The 19,996-nt window shown below is 41.9% G+C and overlaps 1 protein-coding gene across 3 annotated transcripts in view; it reads right to left on the bottom strand.

Annotated features, from left to right (window-relative positions):
* Nucleotides 1–2,242: 2,242 nt before the first annotated feature.
* IDO2 (indoleamine 2,3-dioxygenase 2) overlaps nt 2,243–19,996 on the bottom strand; it is a 57,675-nt gene continuing 39,921 nt past the window's right edge. For all 3 annotated transcript variants that reach the window (XM_045518801.2, XM_010958202.3, XM_045518803.2), the window contains 3 exons: nt 12,088–12,139; nt 4,168–4,316; nt 2,243–2,975 (listed from right to left, as the gene is read on the bottom strand). In XM_045518801.2, coding sequence (XP_045374757.2) covers nt 2,620–2,975; nt 4,168–4,316; nt 12,088–12,139 — 557 coding nt within the window. In that variant the 3' untranslated portion in view covers nt 2,243–2,619. The remainder of the gene's footprint in view (nt 2,976–4,167; nt 4,317–12,087; nt 12,140–19,996) is intronic.

Below are 19,996 nucleotides of genomic sequence, written 5' to 3'. Positions count from 1 at the left end.
CACATTCAGTTACTTTCCTTGTTGACAAATTTGCAACAGATACAATAAGGTCTTCTTTGACTTCTAGTAAGCCTAGGTACAACAGAAGTATTGTACCTAACTGGTGATTATAAAGACATGTCTATATTAATTGAACCAACAAGCATAAGGTGGCTTTACTACCAAATATTGACTCTGTACTGAATGTTTTCCATGGTCACGCGAACCTGAAATTTATTTTCATCAGTTTTCTTTATTTCTGAGTATTCAGAGAAGCACTTACTTTTTTTAAGCCAACTAAATACAGTTAATACAGTTGTTTTACAGATTAATTTTGGCAATACCATACACAAACACACAAACACAAAAAGCACTGAGGCCTCATAGTTCCCGTTTCAGAATTTTAGCCATGAACTGGCTACAACAATGTAAAACCCTTCATTTACAAAAGAGATTGGTTGAAGTCGGGTTTCTGGCAGATGGAACAAATCAAAGTCACCTCTGAAGATGGAGAAACCTTTCTACTAATAATTATGGAGGAGACAAGATTTCTATTTGTCTTGAACAAGTCAAGTTTCAAGTTACTTACCCCCTTTCTCAAGATTTGCATTTTAAAAAGATGGCTAGACCCAGGTTCCTGGAGAAGACCAGGTAGAACATTGTGTCTCAAAAGCATTGAAGCTGGTAACTAATTGTAGTTTGAGGAGTCAAGATTTTTCCTAAGGGACTGTCTGATGGAACTGAAACGCTACCGCCCATTTTGGTCTTTCCCGCGCATACAACACAAAATTCAAACCTCGGCCGGCTAATGCAAGCCTCGAAATTCAAAGCAGGCACAAGTCAAAATTCAAAGTCAAAACAACAGCTTCCTAGTATCACTAACCGCTATCCGGTCGGCGCCTAACAAATGAGAACTCTCTCAGGGAAAGGCCCGTCGAACTGGGCCCCCCTGCCTTAGGGAGGCCCGGAGAGGGTCGGAGGGGCCTCGGTTGTCCCCAGGTACTCACCCTGGTTCTGGTCTGAGGGGCCTCGGTGTCTCCGGGTACTTACCGTAGTCCTGGCCAAGGGGTCGTGACGTCCTCAGCAGCCTTCTTGTCTCTGCCAAGTTTTCGAGCAGCCTGAGGTCCCGAAGAGGTTGGAAGGAAGAAGGAAGAGTCTGGAAGCCAAAACGCCTTCAGCAGCTGCTGGGCTCAGAGGCCTCTGCTCCTTAAATCCCACCTCGGACTTCCGCCTCGGAGCCCCGCCCATCGGCTACGGCGGCCCGAGTGGTTCAGACGCAGACTCCCTCCTCTCCCGTTCCAGGGGCCCCGCCATCTGGCCTCCTCGGCTCCCCCGACCCTCCGCTGTCACATGGGAGGCTGGCTCAGGGGTTGCCATTAAGGAATCAGATCAAGCCGAGGTGTCTAGGTGTAGGAAAGAGGTAAGAGAGGGGTGTCGAGCCCCACATTGGGTCACCACGTTTGTTGCTGCAAAACCGGCCTCTGCACCCCGAAAGCCAGGTTGGGACTCAAAGGCAGAGTTTAGAGAGAAAAAGAACAGCTTCCTTGCTTTGCCAGGCAAAGAGGGAGTCACAGCAGGCTCGTGCCTCATGTGAATTTGACTTGGGGTTGGGTATTAGGTTTTATAGAAAAACTGGATGGACCAGAAAAGGTGGTTAACAACCAGGGCTCTTTACAGGGGCTGCTACCTTCCCCTTAACCTTTGGGTCATCGGGGAATCACGGAAGGGCTGTCCATTCTTCTGAGATTATCAGCCCATTACCTTCTTCCTGGAGCACAGCCTCTGGGTTAAAACTATTGTAATGGAGAGAAAGCCAACCACAGGGTTTCTTAGTCAGAAAGAATCGGCAAACAGTTTGAGCATCAGGGAAGTTAGTTTGTTTCCTACTCCAAATTCATTCATTTTACAAATACAAACATTCAGTGCAAGGAGGAAGAATGGTTCTTCTAAAAACAAAGAAGGAAACTAAAACAGATGTACAAATTTGTGAACCTCGTGGACAACGTCTCACCTGTTCCCATGTCATTAACTACCCATCTTCATGCTGGTGATTTCGGAGTCTGCTTGTCAGCTGCCTCTTTCCTCCACATCCCCACTGAGCACTTTCAACCTTCTGCCCCCAGATTCTGCACATTCAGGGAGAAAAGGGCTGGAGTCCCTGCTGTGAGCCCTAAGCCAGTCCTCAGAAAGAACTTCCTAAGTTGGTAAGTGAATGAGTGCATGCATGCATTTTTTTTTTAATTTTTGAGACGTGAACAAGGTGATCTGTCACAAGCAAATTTATTTGATTTGTTGAAATTTAGGTTGATTTTCTAGCACTTCACAAACAGAATAGGGGAGACACCTGGCTCCTCGGTGGGGGTTCTGATTGAGGGAATATCCGAAGCTGTTAACCAGTGATCAGGTAGAGAAGGAAAGGTTTCTGGCTGCGAAAATTCTCCTCTGTGAAGACCAACAGCTCTCAACAAAGAAGAAGATGTTCTATGGAGCAAGGACGTGAACAGGGCTGAGGTCCCTTTGAGAGTCTCCCAGGAAGAACCCTGGCCCTCATTCTCCAGGCTCACCTGCTATCCAGTGGGGAAGAGGGTTAGGAAAGACATGCATTGGCTGGGTTTGCATTGCTGGGGAGAAGGCAGCCTCTTAACCGCTTTGGTGGAGGATTGCCTCTAAGGTCTTATCCCTGACGCTCTTCAGGAATCTCAGAACCACAGTTCCGCCTGTGCCCCTCTCTTCTAAGGCCCGAGGTGGCCCTGGGAGCTGGCTTGGCCTCCTGCCCTTGGCTCTGGCTGCAGCTGTGATGAGGTACTTGGTCACCATGGCGATGTGATAGCTGCGCAGTGCCACGAGGGCCTCCACACACTGGTTGTAGGCTGCCAGAAGTTGGCCATTTCCGGAGGACAGAATGTGGTCCCTCAGTGAAGGAGCAGAGTGAATTTCTTCTATGAAAGCCTTATGGGAAGGAGGCATGTAGTCCCTCATCTTGTGCAGAAAATCAGCTGAAAGAAACCAAGCAGAACAATGCTGTACGTAGCACCACACGCAAAGATAAGAGAGTCTGTCTGCTTCTGCAGACGTCAATGCAGCGAAAGCTGTTGCTCTCATCCTAATAGGAAGGCTGGCTTGTAAACTTCAGATACTTAAAATGCACATGTCTGAGGGTTGACTGGAGATAGGAAGGGAAAAAGGAGCCTGTCTCAGGTAACGAAGTTGAAAATAGATCTAATCAATCAGTGTCTAAATATTTATCATCTGCCAAATGTGGGCAGAACATCTTGCCAGTCACTGGGAAGGTTATCTGCAAATGGAAGCTGTGAAGCCTTAAACTGCTGAGCTAAATAAATATGCCACTGAATATTGTTTCCTGGGTGCTGTGTTTTGGAGGGAGTGCTAAGGAAGAGAAAAAATTGAGTTTCTGAGAGCAAAGAGATAAAGAGTGAGCATGTGTTCCAGTAACAGCATCTTGAAGTCAAGTTGTTTAAAAATCAAGTCAACAGATATTTATAGGAAATACAGAGAGATGATAGATTATTTAGAAGAAATCCATTCTAGGATTCCTATTACGCAGAGTAGGTCAACTACTAATATCACCAAATCAGAAGTCAATGAAAAGTGGACTAGTTCCAGAGAGCTGGCTTTTGTGAATGAGACTGGACTCTAGGTCATCACGTTCTAGCCACTTTTTTTTTTTCCTAATCCAACTGGAAAACTCTCTACTAGGAAGTCTGTATCACAGCTGTCTCGATGCAGTAAGGAAATTTGGCTTGATGCTGGCAGTAAGGAAATGAGCGATTTCAAGTTTGTCAATGGCAGGCTCCCTGTCTGGGTCCACACAGATTTGGCTTGAGGCGGCATCATGTTTATGGGCAGGGGTTGCACTGGAGAAGCTCAGCCCCACCACCAACTAAATCCAGACTTGGCAACATAGCGTCATAGCCTTCCATCTCCAGATCTCTCTCCTCCACTTTAGAGTAAGGAAGCTACCACCTAAGGAGCCAAACCAAATTACAGGGAACAGCTGGAGACAGAGCCATGTTTTAAGATTTGGAAATAAAAACCCACTCTTCAGATCAGCTCTGCTCTTAATTGACTTGACACTCATAACCTATCGATTATCGATTGGTAAAAACACCTTTGTCCTTTCTCCCTGTTAAGGAAAAAAAGAGAAAGAGAGAAAAATGTCTGACTTACCGCTCTCCTCGCTGTGATGAATGCCTAAGAACTCATCAAAGGCCTGGAGCACTGTGCTCTGAGCGGTGCTCCCGCCCGAGTATCGCAGGGGCTCGTTGGAGACGCCTTCATAAATCAACCCCGCAGGCATCGCTGGGTTATCCTTCCACCTAGGCAAGAACAAGAGTCAGAGAGAAGAAGTGGGAGCTGGAGTTAGGAGTCTACTTTCTGATATGGAAACAAACATTGAAGAAGAAAGCCAACATCCTTTCAATGGCAGCCTCGGGGCCAGAGACTGGCTACCTTTGTGGGATATACACTAAAACATCAGCTTGTCCCCAGCCTCAGAACAGACCAGCCCTTCTCTTTCCTCGTTCATAGGATTGTTCCAGAGGAGTACAAGATATTTAGAGAGGAATCCTTGGCATTGGTCCTAGGATATATTCATTGGGAAGATTCAGTTATAAAGATGTTATCAGTGCTGATCAATGGGAATAATTAATATGGGGGCTCTGGAAGGTGCTCTTCCCTCCCTCTGCTAATCTCAGCCTTCATGGCCTGATAGCTGTAACTCCACAAGTAGAATTTTGAAAATAACACACACACACACACACACACACAATCTTTGCCCTTCCCTAAAACAGTTATAACTATAACAGCTTTCGTGTTAATCTCTCAGTTCTAAATACTACCTGACTTCATGGAAATGCCTTTATCAAATACTTTGTTGGCTGGAGGTGTCAATACTAAGTGTGGTAGCAAAGAGAACACAACACAACTCTGCAGGTCACCAGAAGCTACAGCCAAGGACATGAGGAAGGACTGGAACTGAGGCTCAGATTGCGTGGTTTTTCCTTCCTTCTCTCTCCTCTCTTCTCGTCTTTTCTCTCCTCTTCTGTTGCCCTGATTCCATTTCTTCATCTTTTTGTCTCTGAGTCCCTATCTCTCTGCCTCCAACTCTGTTACTCATTTCCCTGTCTGATTTTTTAATTTTTTAATTTAATTTAATTTTTTTTATTGAAGTAGAGTGGATCTACAATTTTGTCAGCTTCTGGTGTACAGCAAAGTGATTCAGATATATATATCTATATAGATATATATAGATATATATATAGATATATATATAATATTATATATTATATACATTTATATATTTATATGTTATTATATATGTCAACATATATATGTTAAAGTATATATTATATATATATTCTTTTCAGATTCTTTTCCACTGTGGTCTATTACAGGATATTGAATATAGTTCCCTATGCTATACAGTAGGACCTTGTTGTTTAGCTACTTTATATATAGTAATGTATATCTGCTAATCCCAAATTCTGAGTTTATCCCTCCCCGACTCTTTTCCCCTGTGGTAACCATAAGTTTGTTTTCCATGTTTGTGAGTCTATTTCTGGTTTGTAAATAAGTTCATTTGTGTCATATTTTAGATTCCATGTATAAGTGATAGCATATGATATTTGTCTTTCTCTATCTGACTTACTTCACTTAATATGATGATCTCTAGGTCCATCCATGTTGCTGCAAATGGCATGATTTCATTCTTTTTATAGCTGAGTAGTATTCCATCGTGTATACATACCACAACTTCTTTATCCAGTCATCTGTAGATGGACACTTACGTTGCTTCCATGTCTTGGCTGTTGTAAATAGTGCTGCTGTGAACATTGGGGTGCCTGTCTCATTTTTTACAGGGTCTTGAACAATCACGGAGTGTATGTGGGTGACTCCACAAGGAGACAGAAACAGCAGCACCAAGATCACATCACCTTTGTACTTACAACCCTTTACAGTTTCTTCATCACAGTCACATCCATTTTCTCATTTGTCCTCTCTGGACTAGGTCAACGCAGGCATTTTTAAACCCATTTTACAGCTAAGGAAACAAAGACTCAAGGCACTAAGTCTCCAGGGTGACATTGTTAGAGAGTTGGGGAACCAGAACTCATACCCCAAACTTGTAATTTTCTAGTTTCATTTCCCAACATCCCCAGATGTGAATTTCTACTTTTACTAAAGAACAGACTCTGTCTTCCTCTTATTGCCAGGAACAAGATGTTGTGGTCGGCTTAAATATCAGGCTTTCGTTGCTGTCTCACCTTCTTCCTGTAATTCTAAAAGTCCTTTTGCTCAAGAGCAGGAAACACACACATCACGCACAGACAAGAGCTGCAGACAGACGGCTTGGCTTATGTCCATGACCTTCTCCAAATACTTTCCTGTGGTAGGAAATGCTCTTGCTTTCATCTGGAGCTGTTCTGGGTTGTCTGTTCTATGGTTTCACTGAATGGCCTTTGCAGGTGGAGGAATATCACTCTAGAAACAGACTAGGCACAGAAAGCTGGGCAGGAGACACGCAGGAAGAGCGTGGTGGGGAGGATTCTGCGTCTAAGATCACAAGATGCTGTAGCTGTTAGGAGAGAGGGGTTCATCTGCGGCAGATACGGAACTTACTCTCGGCTTTGATGCTTAGTAACTCTGAGCCTTGACGGAGTTAATTCACCTCTCAGAGCCTTGGTTTCCTCATCCAAGTTATATTAGTATCCACCTTATTGGGTTGTTGTGAGAACTAATTAAAATAATACCTGCTCAGTGCCTGGAAAATACTAAGCATTTGATAACTGTTAGCCATTTTATCATGTTATTCGGAGTGTGTTGTAATCTCTGCTCCCTCCAGTTCATCATTTTGTAACTTTGTATAAACCCTTCTGAGTCTCAGTGCCCCTGACATGTACCTACATCCTAAAGCTCCTGGAAGAATCAAATGGATGAGGGGCAGGCTTTAGCTCAGTGGTAGAGCACATGCTTAGCATGCATGAGGTCCTGCGTTCAATCCCCCGTACCTCCATTAAAATGAGTAACTGAAGACTAGGAATAGACTTACCATATGACCCAGGAATCCCGCTCCTGGGCCTATATCCAGAAGGAACCTTACTTCAAAAAGACATCGGCACCCCAGTGTTCATAGCAGCACTATTAACAATAGCCAAGACATGGAAGCAGCCTAAATGTCCGTCAATAGATGACTGGATAAAGAAGATGTGGTATATTTATACAATGGAATACTACTCAGCCATAAAAACCGACAACATAATGCCATTTGCAGCAACATGGATGTCCCTAGAGAATGTCATTCTAAGTGAAGTAAGCCAGAAAGAGAAAGAAAAATACCATATGAAATTGCTTATATGTGGAATCTAAAAAAAAAAAAAAAAAAAAGCAAAAACAAAAACAAAGCATACAAAACAGAAATAGACTCACAGACATAGAATACAAACTTGTGGTTGCCAAGGGGGTGGGGGGTGGGAAGAGATAGACTGGGATTTCAAAATTGTAGAATAGATAGACAAGATTGTGCTGTGTAGCACAAGGAAATATATACAAGATCTTGTGGTAGCCCACAGCAAAAAAAAAATGTGTGACAATGAATATATGTATGTTCGTGTATAACTGAAAAATTGTGTTCTACACTGGAATTTGACACAACATTGTAAAATGACTATTACTCAATAAAAGAATGTTAAAAAAATAAATGAGTAAATAAATAAACCTAATTACCTCCCCCCCCCAAACAGAAAATAAGTTAAGAGTCTAATGGATTCCAGAAATTTCTGGTGACTTGTCAGAGTTCAGGGTACTGGTCCAATAGGATTTCTAAACAGCATTTCATGGGGCAGAAATATGGAAGCCCTGACAGCTACTGCGTGGCAAGTGGACCAAACACAATGATCACGCTTGTTCAGATTTTTCTCCATAATCCTGTTGATGGTCTTGCATAGCCACTTTCTACTCATATTATATGATTTATATAGTGCCCTTCTCTTGCTTCTTCTGTTCATGACCACTTCTAAGTGCTGGACCCTCTCACGACTCAGTCTTTGGGCTTCTCACTGCTTCCACTTCCCAAGTGATCTCATCTAGCCTCGTGGATTTACAAGTCAACTATATTAGGACTATTGACAAATTGGCACCTATGCCTGGACCTCTCCCCTATAGTCCAGTCAACTGCCCACTGGACATCTCCATGGGAACAGATATGTCCCAAAATGACCTCTCAATTCCTCTCCTTCTCCCAGACTCATTCCTCTCAGAGTCTCCACTGTAAGAGAAAACAAAATGGCGGCTCCATTCTTTCATTGGATCTGGCTGCAAACCTTAGAGTCCTCTCTGGCTGACCTCTTTCTCTTGTGTTCTACGTGCAATCCAACAGCAGATCCTGTCAACTTTACCTTCAGTCCACATCCAGAACTGAGCATTTCTCGAGGGCTCCACTGCCACCACCCTAGTCCAAGCCACCACCCTGAATTGTAGTTGTAGCTTCTAAAGTGCCTTCCTTGGCCCATTCTATTTCCCACTCAAAGGCTGGGGTGATCATTTGAAACTTAAGACAGCTCATGTCATTCTTCTGAAAACTTGCTGGAGCTGCTCATCATATTCAGAAAAGAAGTCAAGGGGCCTCTACCCACTTCTGGTCCCCTCATCACTTGTATCTCTCATTCTCCCCACGTTTACTCCACGCAGACACTGCTGGACTCAGTACAGCTCTTCCTCCAAATGTATTCCCACCTCAGGGTTTCTGTGATAGATGCCTGGGTGGCGTACTCCTCACCTTCTGATAGTGGCTTAAACATCCCTTAAAAGTGTGGCATTCACAGATCACAATAAATAGCTAAGACATTTCAGCCACCACCCCAACACTCTAACGTGCCATGGCCTACATTATATCTCCCTGTATCACTTCTTGCTATGACACATTTAGTGGGATACTTGCCTCTGTTATCTTTATGTATTCGTTATCTGTCTCCCGTGATCAAAATATAAGCTCCACGGGAATGAAGTTTCCGTTTTGTTTTACTGTTCCATTTCCCAGCACCTAGAGCTGTGCCTGGCATCCGGCAAGCACTCGCTAAACATTTGATGAATGAATGAATGAATGAGAAAGTAGCATGCTATAATTATATATTGTCTATCTAGAATATGTAAATCCAAGTCTCTTTCTTGGAAGGACCTGGCCAGCTTAAAAGAAGGCAATAGAGGAAAAAACAGCAGGAAAGTTAAAAAATAAAAATAAAAGGGAGGCGCCTACTTTGAAGACCCATCTCCTCCCCCTGTGATGAGGTTATTTGGAAGAAGGAAAATCAGGTTTTCCTGAGCAGCTCAGGAATTGCTCCCATGCATTCTAAGACTCAAACTGCTGTTTGTGAAGAAAAGGAATTATTTTCCTTTCAAATCTCTGTCGGCCAGGTTATTTTTAGCCTTTTTTGTAGCATATTTCTAGCAAACTCAAGAAAAGAGGAAGTTTAAATAGAAAAAAAAAAAAGAAAAGGAAATGAGATGACATTTTTTTCCCCACAGGGGCTGATAACTTCCCTGAGAAATTTAACATGAATGAGAAATAAAGGGACTATGCTTCATTAACCGGTGGAATTTCTCAACTCCCCTAAGTAAGAACAATTTTTAAAAGAAGTAAAGAAAAATAATAAACCAGGGCAAATCAAGATCACAGGAGCAGATTTAGATTTTTCAGGACAACCCCCCTGGGGACTCTCCACAATCTAGATGTTTTTGGCCATCAGTACATTTAGGATTTGATACTGGCCTCTTAGGTGAGCTATGGGAGATATGTATTTTTGAGATCAGAAACAGAATGCAGGCATTTATGTAGATCACAGATAAAATGCATCTTATCCCAGAACTTATTTAAATGAACATGAAGTCACTTTCTGGTGCCTAATTATGATAGGAATTCTAAAAATGCTGACCCAAGACTCCCATTCTAACTCCTAGAACTGTTAACATTATGTGATAGCATGTCTGTTGATATGATATATTATATGGCAAGGCTAAAGGTACTTTGCAGGTGTAATTAAGGCCACTCACCAATGACGTTAACATACGAAGTAATCCTGGATTACCTAGGTGAGCTTAACCTAATCACACAAGACCTTAAAAGCAGAGCGTTTTCTCTGGCTAGTGGCAGAAGGAGAAATCCGAATTAGTAGAAGGATCTGAAGTGATGTCACTGGATTTGAGGAGCCATGTGACAAGGGGCATGGAAAGCTGAAAGCAGATTCTGTCAGGAAAGAAAAGGAGACCTCAGTACCAAAACCACAAAGACCTGATTCTACCAAAAACCTGAATGAGCCTGGAAGTGAATTCTTTCCCAGATTCTCCAGATAAGAGCTCAGTCCTGCAGATACCCTGACTTGGGCCATTTGAGACCCTCAGAAGAGAACCAAGCCAACCTCACCTGGACTTGTGGCCTATGGGAACGCAAGATAATACATGAGCATTGTTTTAAGCTGATAATCTGTGGTAATTTATTACTGGAACAGTAGAAACGAATAAAAAGTCACAGAGCAAAGGGAAGCACAAAGAGATTCTTCAGAATTAGATGCCTCCTAAATTCTAGTCTATTTAAAATGTTTAAGAAATGGCCCCTTTTTTTCCCTCCCCTCTCCTCTCCTTCCAAAGCCTGTCTGCATGTTTTATGTAATATTTGTTGCTAGAATCTCTATTCTACCATCAGATCTTTCTCTTGACCCTGACTACAAGCAAAATATACAGAGAGCAAGAAAACTTCTACAGGGTAGATAATCCTTCGTGGGGGTTTTGGGAGTGAAGGGTACACAGGGAAAGGCTAAATTCTGAGACACACTCTCAATTCCATTTCTTTGCTTTCACCATTTCTTTCTCTTCTCCCCATAAACTAGGTACCCATTCCTCTGGACTTACTCTCTCAAAACCATCTTGCTTTCACTCTCTACAGTGAGGGATCTTCACCCAGGCTAGCCTCCCTTTAGACTGTCTCACACTATAGACCTACCCAACCTAGAGAAAATGCTTACTACACATTGTCACTCCCTTCTTGCGCCAAAGGAATATAGCACTAAATGTACCAGCAAATCAATAAATCTACTGATGTTGGTATTCAGCATGAGTCTTGCTACATCCAGATACAGCTTCAGACTCTTGATAACAACAGGACTTCAGGCACATCCTAGTGGTCAAGAAGGCATTCTAGATGATTTCTAGATGACAGCTGGATAATGTCTAGATGACATCTGCGTGGTATCTGGACGATGTCTGGGAGATAGCGAGATGTTGTCTAGATGACATCTGCGTGGTATCTGGACGATGTCTGGGAGATAGCTAGATGATGTCTAGATGACATCTGCGTGGTATGTAGAGGATCTCCAGGAGATATCTAGATGATCTCCAGACGATAGCTAGATCGTGTCTAGATGATATCTACATGATATCTACACAATGTATTTCACATGTTTCACCTCTTCCATCCACTCCAGCCACCTTTCACTTTTCACCATTAAAACAAAAACAAAAACTTCATTTCTCTCAGTTATAGTCAATAGGAAAGCAATCTCATTAAAACATGTCAAGGTATGACTAATGTATATAAAATAAGAAATGTATCTAAGAGTAGAGTTCTCTAGTTGAAAAAAAATTGCAGGCCATGGGACCAAAGAGGACCCAGGAATGGGAAAAAAATGTCTTGGGGTAGCTATTCCAGGCATGTTAGGAGGAAGCCTTTAAGCTACTGTCTGTGCCGCCATCTGCCTTGATCACAAGGAGGAGAGTGGGTATAAATGACAGAGCTTTGTGGGTGGCACACTGGGCCTTTTTCCCCTCTGTCATCAAGGTGGCTTCCTGAGAAAGGTGAATACAAATGAATGTAAAGTGATGGTGTAAAGACAACTGCTCTAACTTAAATTTTACCCTCTCCGTGTTACTTCTCATGCAGAGGTCTCCTTTCATCCGAGCGTGCGTCTAGGTGATTATGTTGTTAGCAAGGGGTTACTCGGTGTGTTTCTTATTCTAGGAAGCTTCTGTCTGTTTCCCCCTTCACGAATTTGGGAAATGCTATGGATGCCTCATGCAAGAAAACAGTTGAACTATACTCACCCAGAGAAGAAGACCCGGATGACTGCATAAAATACGTCTGGATCTGCATAATCTGCGGAAGCAATCAAAACGTGAACTTTACTACAGGCAAAAAAAGCAATTGGTTCCATGTGCTTGTGTTCTGCCGCCCTCCTGGGGCCGCCTCCTCTATCTGATCCTCACAGAAACCTGGAATGAACACAGCAGCAGGAGAGGGAGGAACGTTCCCTCTGTCGTCCCCCTCGCTGGCGCTTGCAGAAGTGTTAAACTCTTCCAAATGCTGCCCTTCTTCTATTTGTGGTCCTTCCCTCCTCTGTACTTAAAAACAACCACAAAAAAAGAGATCAAGGCCATCTTTAAAAAATTAGTATTTTAAACAGACATGATATTTGAGCGAATGTGGGAAGATGAAAGGAGAAAAGCAGAGAAAGAACTTCCTCTCTCAAGACTTTCAGAAGAGAGGGAAACTGAAGCCACGGATGCTCATGAAAAGTTCTGTAGAGTCAACAAAGGACAGAGAGCGGAGGGTCTCCTGTCCAGGGTTTGTCACACCTGCTCACATACAGGCTCACTGAGCTGCACTCATCAGTCTGCACAGCTAGTTTTGAATCTAAGCCAATGTGTGGGAGTAATTGATTCCACAGTTTATTAACTTGTGTATAAGGAAGCGCATCCTCACATTGTGATAAATTTCTTTTCATCAATTTTTGAAGGTTGTTTTCTCTTCTTTACTCCATGGGGTCCCCCTGTGACCTGGCATGTTTCTCTTAGCCAGATTCCTGTCTATGTCTCTTTGTTTCTGGGAAAAAAGAAACATCTTTTTTATTAGACCTAAATAATGATATCTCTAAACCATCGATTTACCCGTCCCACCATCACACCTGGTCTCTGGTCCTCCATCTCTCTTTGCCCTGAAGCCCCCTGGGCTCAGGAAACTCACACCTTCCATCCATCTCAGGGCTTTCTCAGGGCCTCTGAGTCCTGTCACATCCTCTCTGCTCATTTGCAACAGCGTCTTATGTGCTGGACCTTTCTCTCGACCCCACTTCTCAATCCTTCCCAGCTGGCGCTCTGTTCCCACAAAAATACTATGCAAAGTACTATGTAAAATTTTTGCTGAAGCGGTAATGACTGGCAATAATTTCATGTTTTAACCAACTTGTCCTATTTAAGGAGGAAAAGGCAAATGCTTATTTCAATAGATGTAAGATAATTTTGATGTAAAATTTTTCGATAGGTATAAATAATCCATTCATGATTAAAACAAGCAAGCAAAAAATGTTAACTAATTAGGAATAGGAGGTAACAACCTTAAACTGAGCAAAGGAATCCATAGAAAGCCTATAGTACATAGTATACTTAATGTTGAAATATAAAAATCAGTCTTTTAAAATATGGGGAAGAAAACAAGTGTTAGCACTTCTGTTCAACACTGTGTTAGGAGTCCTAGCATAAAAGTAAGAAATAAATTAGAAGAAATAAGTTATAAGTATTGGTAATGAAAAAATAAAACAACATTATTCTCAGATAATACGATTTCTACATAGAAAACCCAGGTAATCTACAGATCATTATGAAAATTAATAAGAGTGTTTATCAAAGTTGCTAGATTCAAGGTTAATATTAAATATCGATTTCATTCTATAAACCAGGAACAAACAGGAATTAGTTAAATCAAAAGATAACATATTCAAAACAAAAATAGAAAGTAGCTATGAATAAAGCAGAAGATACCTAAATCTTTTATCTTGAAAGAAACTGAAGAAATTTAAGAAAAATCCTTGTTCATGGACAAGAAAACTCAGCATCAATATCTAAGAGAAGAAATGCACATACAGAAGATTTTCTATTTGGAAAAATTTCAGGCCATGGGACAAAAGAATCCCCAGCGATATAAAGACATGGTCTGAGGGGAGCAGGTTAATGTGTTTACGCTGGTCTCCGCCTCTCCACCTGCCTGGATTATAAGGCAGAAGGGCAAGATGTAATATCAAATTCAGGTCATTTTTCTCCAAATTAATATGCAGATTTAATGTAATTCGAGAAAAATTCCTAACGGGCTTTCTATTGGAATTTGACAAGCTGATTCTATGTTTACACGAAAGGCAAGGGTCAAAGATGGGAAAGGCGTCCCTGGAGAATAGCAAGGGGAGGGGCATTTTCTCTCCCTGAAAACGGGAAACACCAGGAAGCTATAGTTCCCTTAAGACAGATGGTACTGGAGTGGGGAGCGACAGACAGGCAGTGAAACGGAACAGGGAGCCTGGAAACAGATCCCATCTTCTACGAAAATCTGCTGTAACACTGTGCTCATAGTGTAGATGAGTGAGTGTTCACAGAAGGGAAATCAAATTTGTTTCCTTTGTCATCCTCTATATAGATAATTATTCTTTAATTATTAAAACTGTGTAACTATAATATAACTATTACAACTATAATGAATTATCTAATTATATGTGTATTAAGGCCTGAAATATGAAAGACAATTTCAGAAGAAAATGTAGAAAAATATATTTAAGACCTATGCTTATGAAATAATATCTTATGCAAGACCTTCTAAAACATAGCCTTTTACAAAAGAAATGATACTTTGACTATATTTGAATTAAGAACTTCTGCTTTCAAAAGGTAGAATAAGACAAACTACAACATTTGCAATATATAACTAACAAAAATCACCCTCCAGAGTGTACAAATAAAAGAATTAAAAGCAATAAGTAAAAGAAATGAATACATGTATGTTCATGACTGAAGCACTATGCTGTACACCAGAAATTGACACAACATTGTAAACTGACTATACTTCAATAAATATATATATATATATATATATATATATATATATATACACAAAAAGGAACAATTAAAAGATAAAAGACTTTTAGAAAAATTAGGAAAGACATGCATTTCACAAAACAGGAACAGGAGCAGTGAGCACGCAGGAACACACGCGTACACACACACACACAGAGAAGATAGTTCACTTGCTAGAAATCAGAGAAAGGCAAGAGCAACATCACCATCGTGGCGGAATACGAGTTTTCTGCCCTTTCCCCCAATGAACATTGATTTAGACGAGTCACCACCGTGGATAAGAGCGCCTTTGTGGGAGTCCCAGCACACCACTGGAGCGGAAAAAAAAAAAAAAAAAAAAAGACTGGATGCATTGAAGAGGGTGAGAATTTCATGTCACTTTAACCACATCGCCCCTTCCCCAGCGCAGCTCAGTGCCAGGGGGGACCTTCTCAGCCTGTGATTCCTCGCGCGAGGGACAGTGCGTGAGGGCCTGGCTTCCCCGGCTGCAACAAATGCTGCAAAGACACCCATCTCTTTCTCACCGCATCATCGGAAATACTGAGGTGTGCTGCAGGAGGGCGGGCTGCGGGGCTGGGGAGGGTATCAAACAGGGCTCTGGGGGGGGGGGGTGGAGGGCATTAAAGGGATACAGATCCTACGCCCCACCTCACGGACTCCATCAAGAAACCCACCCGCCCATGAGCCCCTGGGGTTTCCTACCATTGCAAAAACGTGGATGAATCTTGAGGGAATTATGTTAAGTGAGAGAAATCAGACAGAGAAAGACAAATGCTGTGTTATCTATCTCCTAGGTAGAATCTAAAAAACGAAAAAGAAAAAACCAAAGTTATAGAAACAGAGTAGATGGCTGGTTGCCAGAGGCAGGGTGGTGGGTAAAATGAGGAGAAAATGTTGGTCAAAAGAGACAAACTTCAGCTGCAAGAGAAACAAGTTCTGAGGCTCTAACCTAGAGCGTGGTGACCGTAGTCGGCAATGCTGTATTGCAACCTGAACGTTGCTTAGAGAGGAATCGTGAATGTTACCACCACAAAAACCAACAAAATGGTAATTACACGGGGTGAAGGATGTGTTAACTTATTGTAGTAATCATTTCCCAGTATATACATGTATCGCATCACTGCACTGTACACCTTAAACTTACATGATGTGATCTGTCAATTATATCCCAATGAACCCGAGAAAAAAAGAGGATATCAGATTGGCAATCAATCAGTCGATCAATGAATAATGGAATGAATAAATGAATAAAGCCGACTATATTAACTGTTGGTGAGGTGGAATTTCAAGTTAGTAAATCACTTGGAGAACAATTTGGTGCCAGTTAGTAAAACTGAAGGCTCAGAGATATTTCCAGTTTATATCCCAGGAGTTTGCGCATGAATATTTGCAGCAACATGTCTCATAACAGCAAAACCAAACCAAACCAAAAAAACAAACAAAACCCCCAGAAGTAAGCAAGAGAATGAATTATATATTTATACAAAAAGCTGCTGTATATAGCAATGAAAATGTACTACATCTATATGACTAATATTGATAATCTTTAGAGAACTAAGTTGCAGAAATAAAATATACATTTTAATTCTTTGTATATAAAGTTCAAAAAATTAATATGCTGTTTAGGAATAATTCTCAAATAGTGACATTATTAAGAAGTGAAATTGAATGATGACTATCATCATCAGAACGATGGTAACTGAAAGGAATGTTTCGGGCATGCAGTTGGAAAGAACCACACAAATGGTTTCAAAGTTTTTGGCAACGGTCTATTTCTTAAGTTAATCTGTGTATGAAGATGTTTATTTGACAATTACAATTTTTGCATATACTTGATTTAAATATTTTTGTATTGTATATACATGAGGTCTTTTATTTTAAAAAGAAAAGCAACTAGGGTCCACAGTGGTATACTTGTGTGGCTATTATTAGAATCAGAGCTAGAATCCAAATTTCTGACTCTGAATCTGGTATTCTTTTCATTTTCCTGAAGCTGAATTGTCAGGGAGAAATTTCGAGCAAGCTTATAGGGTTAATATGAACACCTGGTTCAGAGAATACCAGGCAGAGATTGTCTACTAACATGGCGCTGGTGAGGGATGAGAGCCACGTAAACACTCTTGCTTCTGGATCTAATGTGTGTACCTTTTGGCTAAGAAAGGCAGTTCCTAAAAGCCAGTGACATTATCCTCCAGGGAAGACAGAAGGTCCAAGAGCACTTGAGTCAAGCCTCCCCCCTTTCCTTGCATGTGTCTCCTGGGCGCAGGGGGAAAATGGCCCCAGTGGCCAAACCCAGGTCCACTCTGTGATGTCTTCCAGAGTCGCTGTTGTTGCTGTTCAGCTAAACACAAAACATTTAGTCAAGTATCTTTTTCTTCTAAATATAAGTGAATCTCAAGAAAGACACAATGTCTGCTTTCGGTTAGTTAACGCTCGCCTCATGAAAATAAGTATTGTTTTTGTTTTGCTTGGAAAACCTAAAAAAGCTGGCTTTGTATACTTTTCAAGGGTAGGGATTTAGGCTTTATCCTAAGAAGTGGTCTTTACACAAAGCAAAACTCAGCAAATTCTTGATTTGGGTCAGTGCTGTAAAACCACAGACCCAGAATCATCCCAGCATTTTTCACATGACATTATTAACGTTCAATATAGTCCCACTCAGGGAAGTAAGGCTATCACTGATACCAAAAACAAAGCATGGTAGACGCGTAATTGAACTTCATATCCAATGGTCATGAGCCCCAATCTGTATCTTTTGTGTGTAATTCCCACCTTAAAAGCCACATATTTCCACTAGGTGTCTCCCCATCACCCTGAATGTGATGTGTCACAAAACCAAGTGTTGCTTCCGGCCCCTGCATTCCCTGTTTACTTTGAAAATCAATCTACCAACCCAGCAGAACCCGATTCAATCTTCCGAATAAGAAATCTTTTCCTTATTGTAGTCATCATATCATGGTATATACACATATCATGTCATTACACTGGACACCTTAAACTTACACAATGCAATACGTCAATTCCATCTCAGTGAACCTGAGAAAAAAGAGAGGCTATCAGATTGGCAATCAATCAATCAATCAATCAATCAATAACTGAATGCAGAAATGAATAAAGCTGACTATATTAACTATTGGTGAGGTGGGATTTCAAGTTAGGGGTCGTGATTTTTTTTTTAACCAGCTTTGAAACCATACGTTCATCCTTGACCCCTTCTCCTGCCCTGGGTCCTCCTCGATGTCCCTTGTCGATCTTTTCTGTTGCTGCCACTTCTCCACCCCTGCCCCTGCTCCTGGGTCTCACAGCATTGCTGATAAGGATTAAGCAGCTCTGTGAGCCTGGAGGAGACCAGGGTTACATCTGAAGTATAAGTAGGCGTTAACTAGGCAAAGGAGGAGTTGGGAAGAATGCGTGAAGCAGAAAGAATAGAGCACACACAAGCCTTGCAGTGGAAAAAGGTTCTTTTTGGGAACTAAAAACTAGTGTTGGAAAGAACAAGTGAAGGGAAGTATGGTATGAAATTAATTAAAATTAATTAAAATTAAAATGGCCTGGGGTCAGATCAGGCTGGGTCTGGAAGAACAGGTTTTCATGAGAAAATTCATTCTTAGAGGACAAGAGCTATTCATAAATATGACAAAGGATATGTGCCTTCCAAGGGAGACCAGAGCTCGGACCTGGCTCAGTTCTCTGTAAACCACCAACAAAGGGAGAGCCAGAATCAGCCCTGCAGGTGTGCAGGGTGGGGATACAGTGAGCACTGGGTCCTGCGGGGAGCGTGGATGACACGGGAGGTGCTGCAATGGACTTCTGCCTTGTGGGAGTCAGGCCCTGGGAAAAGGGTGGTCTGGTTTTATTTTCCAGTTCAGCCATGAGAACTGTGGAAAACTGTGACATGGACATCTCTGTGGGCTGGACAAAGGCCTGGTGACAAAGGTCACGGTGGTCCTCAGATACGCAAATGGCAGCCTTAAAATAAAGGGGACCTCTTCCTCCTTCCCCTGCCCTTATGATTCCAGGCTGACATGCTTGGAAAGGAGGTATTTGGGGAGGAACAGAGCGGAGCACACAATTTGTGCTAAAGTTGGGCTGAGAAAGAAGGAATTGTGGGGTGAGCTCCATCTGAGGGAGGAAAGCCATGCAACGAAGCTCTATCACCCAGAAGAACGTCAGCAACCATAAACCACAGGCAATGACTAAAAAAAATCCACGTGATTCCTCACACTTTGTTGTGTCTATTATTTGTTCTTGTTTGTATGATTTCATCTTTCTGGTTACTACGGTTGCATGGCAACCGACTCCAAACTCAGCAGTACAGAACCACCATGGAATTACACTCATGGGCTCTGCAGGTCAGGAATGGGGACGAGGCACAGAGGAGACGGCTTGTCTCTGCTGCACAGTGACTGGGTCCTCAGCTGGGAAGATGGGAGGCCCAGGATGCCTTGACGGTAGGAACAGACGCTCACCGGAGGGCTCATTCACCCCCGCTGGCACCTACACTTGGCCTCTCTGTGTGGCTTGACACCCTTGTTCATGGCCATGGTGGCCCCAGGGTAGGAGGACTTTTTCAGTGGAGACTTGGTACACAAGGCAGCAGTGACATCACTTTTCTAGCCTTGTCTGGGAGGTCAGGCAGTGTCATGCTGCTGAGCCCAATTTTTTTTCCTGATCACAAAGTTTTTTTCTTTTTTTTCCTAACAGTGTACATATATATATATATTTTTAATTGAAGTATAGTCAGTTTACAATGTTGTATCGATTTCTGTAATGCTTCAGTCATACATGAACATACATATATTCGTTTTCATATTCTTTTTCACCAACAGTTACTACAAGATATTGAATAGAGTTCCCTGTGCTATAGATTAGGACCTTGTGGTTTATCCATTTTATATATAGAAGTTAGTATCTGCAAATCTCAAACTCCTAGTTTATCCCTTCCCCCACTTCCCCCCCAGTAACCATAAGTTTGTTCTCTATGTCTATAAGTCTGTTTCTGTTTTGTAAATAAGTTTGTCTCTTTTTTTTTTTTTTTAGATTCTACATATAAGTGATATCATATGATTTTTTTTTCTCTTTCTGGTTTACTTCACTTAAGATAACCATCTCCAGG

This window comes from Camelus bactrianus, chromosome 26, assembly GCF_048773025.1.
Source record: "Camelus bactrianus isolate YW-2024 breed Bactrian camel chromosome 26, ASM4877302v1, whole genome shotgun sequence".
Taxonomy (NCBI): Eukaryota; Metazoa; Chordata; class Mammalia; order Artiodactyla; family Camelidae; genus Camelus; species Camelus bactrianus.
The sequence above is the reverse complement of the archived record's forward strand: the minus strand, read 5'-3'. Positions and strand labels throughout refer to the sequence as shown.